Source organism: Mandrillus leucophaeus, unplaced genomic scaffold, assembly GCF_000951045.1.
Source record: "Mandrillus leucophaeus isolate KB7577 unplaced genomic scaffold, Mleu.le_1.0 Scaffold38, whole genome shotgun sequence".
NCBI classification, from domain to species: Eukaryota; Metazoa; Chordata; class Mammalia; order Primates; family Cercopithecidae; genus Mandrillus; species Mandrillus leucophaeus.
The window spans coordinates 5367971-5374700 of record NW_012104031.1 but is presented as its reverse complement, the minus strand read 5'-3'; the positions used below and the strand labels follow the sequence as shown (position 1 = coordinate 5374700).

The window sequence follows — 6730 nt, the reverse complement described above, 5'->3', positions numbered from 1 at the left end:
TTTCTTTCTTTCTTTCTTTCTTTCTTTCCTTCTTCCCTCTCTTTCTCTCTCTTTCTTTCCTTCTACAGGGTCTTACTCTGTTGCCCAGGCTGGAGTGCAGTGGTGCAATCTCAGCTCACTGAAACCTCTCCCTCCCAGGTTCAATCAATTCTCCTGCCTCGGACTCCCGAGTAGCTGGGATTACAGGTGTTTGCCACCACACCCAGCTAATTTTTCATATTTTCAGTACAGATGGGGTTTCACCATGTTTTCCAGGCTGGTCTTGAACTCCTGACCTCAAGTGATTCACCTGCCTCAGCCTCCCAAAGTGCTAGGATTACATGCATGAGCCATCACGCCCGGCCAGTTCTATTTCTTTCTAACATAAATTATTTACTTATTTATGACATTTATCATTTATATTTTTCTCCCATAGGATTTTAGCTAGTGAGAGCAGGAATCTTTTTTTAGGCATTGATGTGTCCTAAGTACCTAAAACAGTGCCTGGCACACAGTGGGCCCCTAATAAGTATTAGCTGTTGTTAATATTCAGCAAGTAGCAAACCTATCTAGGGCTTAAAGTAGGTATGCATATAGATTACTGGGTTTGTAGAGCCTTATGGATATCTGATGGTATTCTCTGCAAGTTCCTGTTGGTGAATAAGTTGAGCTAGGGCCCGTGGGCCATTGGTGTCATGTCCAGCCTCCCCTGCTATCCTCGCAGGGCTGCTGGGGAGTAACTCTACTCATAGCCTGAGCTGGAATGTCAGCAACTTCAGGTGCCCCTTTGTATAACACTTGTAGACTTTTCACTCCATGGACATTCCTAGAGCATGGATTCCCATCCAGCTCAGAATCCCTGTTCCCATGTCCTCCAGGCCCTGCTGTCCACCCCATCCCAGCTCCTCTGTGGTTCCAGGAATCTGTTGTCTGGTGATTGGGCCTGTGGGAGAAAACTGCTGGTTATAGCCAGAATGGGACTGGGGCAGGAAGCACTGAGGACCCGCTGAGGCCCGCCTCCTCTTCGTTTTCTGGCCTTAGGATGGTGAGATGATCCCCTATGGCTTCAACAACCAGACCAAGCACTGTCTGCGCCGGCTGGGAAAGCGTTATGAGTTCCAGATCCAAGACTTGAGGCCTGAGGACTCTGGCATTTACCAGGTCAAGGTGGAGGATGCTGTGGTCTTCTCCACAGAACTGGAGGCCAGTGGTGAGTGGTCTACACTGCCGAAGTTGGAGTCGGGGAGATCTGTGAGAAGTGGAGTCCATGTTGGTGCAATGTGTGTATCGGGGGGTAAATGTGATGTGGCCCCAGCTGCAAAGACAATTGGGAGACGGACACATACCTAGATGGCCAAATTTTGATGCTTTCTGTTTTCCAAAGCCTCGGTGCAAGTTATCTCTCCTGGGGCTGAGCTGGGTTCTACTGAATTACCGTCACAGACACAGAACATATGTGTCATGCCTCTGCTCAGACCTTCTGCAGCCACCAATTATTTTCAGATCAGATCCGGACTAATTGCATAGCCTCTAGAACTCCTTTCTGTTGCATGTCCTCATCTCCCACAAAGCCCTAGCAAGAATCTCTGGGTTAGGCATCCTCGTGCTCCATACAGACCTTTGCTTTTCTGCTTCCTGTATTCCTTCCCTATCTAGGAACTGCCACTCCTCCTTCATCAAACTCTGTGCCATCCCCATGAGTACCTGTGTCCACATCACTCTCAGAGCAACCTGCCAGCTCAAGGGGGTTCTTGAAAGGACAAGGAGAGGCCTGGGGAAGGGAGCATGTCCTAAGAACATGGCTAAATCGAGGTTGGGGGAGAGAAAAGGGGGTTATGTGTCCCAGCAGTGGGGAGGTGCCCAGATGGGACTTTGAGGAGCCTGAAAACAGTGCAGTTTGGGAAAAGGAGTGCAGGTTTGGGAGTCAGCCAGACCCTGGTGTGAATCTTGGTTTCTCTTAACTGCATAAGACTGGAGCAAGTTATTTAACTTTTTAAGCCTCAGTTTTCTCACCTGTAAGAAGAAATTAATAATACTTACCTGGGGGTAAGCAATTATTACTTGGATGAATAAGATAAAGGATGAATAAGATAAAGTACTGGCTCTTAGCATAGTGGTTTTCTTCATGCATCCACCTTGTCCCCAAATAGAACTTTTGGGTTTAGAAGTATGGAATCCTAGAGCTGAAAATAAGCCTCATTGCTCATAATTCTAACCCCTCATTTTATGTAGGGTAAATTGATACCTGAGGTCCAGAGGCGACCTATCCCAGGTAACACAGGGAGTTTGTGGCTGAGCTGGTCTAAGCCAGGATTTCTGAACGGCCAGCCTTGCCGCCTCAGGTCACACTGTGTCATACCATCAAGCTGATATCCCCATTCCTGCTTCCCTGGCAGCCATACCCCCAAGAGTGGTGGTCCCACTGGCGGAGACCCACTGTGAGGAGCACGGTGACGCAGTCTTCGAATGTACCTTCTCCAGCCCCTGCCCTAGTGCAGCCTGGCATTTCCGGCACCGGCTACTCCACCCCAGTGACAAATATGAAGTGTTTGTGTCCCCCGACGGGCTGACCCACCGGCTGGTGGTGAGGGGCGCCCGTTTCTCAGACATGGGCCCCTACTCGCTGGGCACTGGGCTGTACACTTCCAGCGCCTGGCTGGTGGTTGAAGGTGAGTGCTTCACATCTCTGTCTTTCTCTGCCTCCAGGGAAGACCTCGGGGCTGCGGAAGCATGAGGAAGGCGAGGCAGTGGGATTTCCTCTGGTCAGCCATTTGCTCTGGAACGATTCCCTTGCTCAGAGAGAATAAGGAAGGCTCCTTAGATTATTCTCCACCCATTGCTGTGCAGACCTTCATGGCCAACCCAACCCTTCTCAGCTGTGTCTGCTCCACTGGGTCTCTTGGAATTACTCTGGGGCACAGATGGTTCTAGGGTCCTAGGCAGCCTTGGGACAGTGGCCCAGGTTCAGTCTGGGTGAGAAGGCCCTGCACCAGACCAGAGCGCACTCTCAAACCTCCCTGGGGATTGAAATTTGGGTTCAAGATGTTCCCAGGAAAGTGTAAATTGGACATAAGTAAGGCAGGTGATAGAGCAAGTTGATATTTTAAAAACCATGCACCTGCTGCGGCAGTTTGATAAACAAATGACTTTTGGCTTATGCATTTTCTCCAAAATCCTCAAGAAGCCTGTAGCAGGGTGGCCTGTGGGTATGGGACTGGGGGAGGTGGTGATGGGATTCACCCATCCATCCCTGGAACACCCTGGCTGCCTTGCCAGGTGGTCAGCTTGCTTCTCTCCTGGGGAAGCGTAGGTCAGGCAAGCAGTTGGGCTCAGGCAGGTGCTTTGGCCGGATTTAACAGGAGTTTTGGTACTTTCTCTTGTCTCTCCATGTGGGCACTGATCTTCCATATGAATAAACACTCACTGAAGCTGGGAAGGATAAAGACCTTCAGTCCACAAGTGCTGACCACCAGCTACAGAGGCAAGGAGCCCAGGCCTCAGGAGCAGAAGAGTCTGGGAGCATCAACAGCCAGGGAGAGAAATTCAGAGAGCAGGACCCCAGTGGGGGCTCCCTTGAGGGGGCAGGGATGGCTTCTGGGTTCCAGCACATAGCCAGCCCAGACAGGGATGGCCTTGGCAGACATGGCTACTCCTTGATGGAGGACAAGGGGGCAGCTGGCTCAGCCTGGGGCCCTGGACAGGAAGGCGAAGGCTTTCTAGAAGCAGGGGGAAGCGGAGTCACTCTTCCCAGGGAAAGTCAATCTGGCAGAGAGGGAGGCTGGGCTGAAAGCCTTGCAGAGAGGCCCTATCTACAGGGAGAGAGCTCAGAATCAGGGTTGGGCCTCCCAGAAAAACGACAGCAAGATCGTGGCAGAGACAGCAATGGTGATGAATGCTGGAGGACAGCAGGAGGCTGGGAGGCTGGGTCCAGTCCGCTTCAGGCTGGAGGACTGGGGAGCAGCAGGGAAGGAAAGGAGCACAGAGGGGATAGTGGAAGACAACTGGATAGGCACGCCCCGGAGCAACTGTGGGATGCTCAACTGAGACCTGGGAGAGGAAAGAGTGACATGCAGGGCTACGAGTCTGATTCTGTAGGGTCCTGGCCAAGAGGAAAGCAGATAAAGATTTCACAGGGTGACAGCTTGGCTGAGATGGACAGAGGGGATGCTCCAAATAGGGAAAGAAGGAGAGGAGTAGTAGTGTGGGGTAGTGGGACTGGCCTGGGAGAAGCTGGAGACAGCAATGGGGCGGGAGGTCCTGGCACCCTGGAGTTTACTGGAGGAAGAGGTTCTGGCTCCAAGGCAGGTATGGGCCCTGAATCCTGGGATTCTCAGGGAGGTAGACCTACTGACTATGGGGAAGCCTGGGGCTACTGGGGGTCAGGAGAGTTTCTAGGACAGACACTTGGAGGCAAGGACTTCCAGGAACCATCAATATCAGGTGGTAGAAAATTCCTTCTGGGAGATGGGAGTCCTGAGATCAAAGCTGAAGACTCACTGCAGGAGGCAGATGGTCTGTGCAGGGGGGAATCTGTAGTTGGAGGAAGTGTCTACAAAACTGGCCCTGGAGGCCCAGGAGACCCCAGAGGCTGCGAAGGTGGCCTACAGAAGCTCAGGGGAAAGGATGACCAGGAAACAGCTTGGGCCTCAGGTGAGATAGGGGATGACCCCAGAAGCTTCCAGTCTTCCCAGGAGTGGACAGCAGGTCACAGAGCAGCAGGGGGTGTTGGCAGAATAGAATCTAAGGGCACAAGTCCTTGGGATGACACACCATCTAGCCTCAGAAAAACTGGGTCTGGAGTGCTGGGACCCAGTGGAGGGCAAGAGGGTATGGGTGGTACCCAGGTGGCTGGACTGACAGAGTCTGGTCAGGGGGTGGATGCCAGAAGCTGTGGGCTAAGTAGGTCTCCAGGCCTGGGTGCTCAGGGATCTGGGGGGATACTAGGAGATACAGAAGGATTAAGAGGTCCTGGGTCAATAGGGTCTGAACCAGATTTCTGGAATGGGTCAGGGAGCTCCAGAGTAAAAGGACCCAGAGGCTATAAGGATGACTTGGAAGGTCCTGGGAGAATGGAATCTAGGTACGAGGGTGGCTTAGGATATTCTAGGGGAATAGGCCCTAAAAGCGGGGCTGGTTACAGCTATGGCTCAGGGGTTCCAGGAGAAATGGGGTCTGGCCATGGTGCTGGTTGTAGAGTTTCCCCTAGGGCACCTGCGGGAATGGAGTCTGAGGAAGGGGGTGCATACAGGAATGGCTCTGGGGTGCCTGGTGGAGTGTGGTCAGGAAACGAAGATTCTGGCCCTGCAGGAGGAGGGTCTGGGAGAGTTGCCAGTCTTAAGAATGGCTCAGGTGGTCCATCTGATGGAGCACCCGTGGATGACATCAGGAATTGGGCCTCTGCACGCCAGGGCAGCATGGGCCCTAGGGGAGGGCACCATTCAGATGGCAGCCTAGGGAGTCCTGAGATGATGGGGTCTGCGGGTAGAGGTGGTCTCAAGGCCCCTGGAGTAGTGGAGACTGTTGGAATGGGATGTGTGGAAGCAGAACCAGAGAGCTCTGGAAGAATAAGGCCTTGGAGTCAGACTGGCTTCAGAGCCTCAGAGGCCCTGGAGGCCTTTGGAGAAGGAGGCTATGAAGATGGCTCTGGGGGTCCAGAAGCCATGGAACCAGGGTCTCTGAGGGCAGGGAGCAAAGTGGGTGAGGGGGATGGGACAAGATGCCCTGGTGCTAGGGCCTCTGGAGCTGGAGCTGGTTACAGGAATGATACCAGGCACCCTGAGGCACTCGCACCTCACACTGGGGCTGCTTCTGAGAGCCAGTGGGCTTATGGGGCTGGCAATGTGCTGGGTTATGAGGATGGATCAGAACTTCCAGGGCCTCAGGGAACTGGGGTCAGAACAGCCTATGGAGGAGGGTCAAGGGGCCTTGGGCCTAGGAGTACAGGACCAGGGGGTGAGGCAGCCTTTAGAGAGAGGTCAGGGGACCTCCAAGGAATGGGATCAGCAGATGGGCTGGGTTGTAGGAAGGGTATTGGGAGTTCGGGGGAAATGGGGTCAGTGGATAAGGAAGGTTACAGGGAAGATTTGGGGACTCCTGAGAATATGGGTTCGGGGAGCAAGGCTGCTTATAGGGATGGTGTAGGGGGTTCTGGGGCAATGGGGTCAATGGATGAAGCAGATTATAGGAAAGATTTAGGGGCTCCTGAAGGAATAAGTTCAGGGAGCAAGGCAGATTATAGGGGTGGTTTAAAGGGTTCCAGGGAAATGGGGCCAATGGATGAAGCAGATTATAGGAAAGATTTGGGGGTTCCTGAGGGAATGGGTGCAGATTATAGGGGTGGCTTAAGGGGTCCTGGGGAGATGGGGTCAGTGGATGAACCAGGTCATAGGAATGGGACTGGAGGTTATGGGGAAATGGGGTCGAGTTATAGGGAGGATGTGGGGGCTCCTGAGGGAATGGGCACAGGGAGCAAAGCAGTTTATAGCGATGGCTTAAGGGGTTCTGGAGAAATGAGGTCAATGGATGAGGCAGGTTATAGGAAAAATTTGGGAGCTCCTGAGGGAATGGATTCAGGGAGCAAGGCAGGTTACAGGGGTGGTTTAAGGGGTTCTGGGAAAATGGGGTTAATTGATGAGGCAGGCTCTAGGAAAGATTTAGGGGTTTCTGAGGGAGTGGGTTCAGGGAGTAAGGCAGGTTTTGGTTTTAGGGATGGTTTAGGGGGTTCTGGGGAAATGGGGTCAGTGGATGAGGC

The 6730-nt window shown here is 52.9% G+C and overlaps 1 protein-coding gene across 1 annotated transcript in view; it reads left to right on the top strand.

Moving 5' to 3' along the window:
* Positions 1-6730, top strand: part of IGFN1 (immunoglobulin-like and fibronectin type III domain containing 1) — a 37421-nt gene that overhangs the window by 13616 nt on the left and 17075 nt on the right. The window contains exons 10-11 of the mRNA XM_011990608.1: positions 2376-2648; positions 3409-6715. Coding sequence (XP_011845998.1) covers positions 2376-2648; positions 3409-6715 — 3580 coding nt within the window. The remainder of the gene's footprint in view (positions 1-2375; positions 2649-3408; positions 6716-6730) is intronic.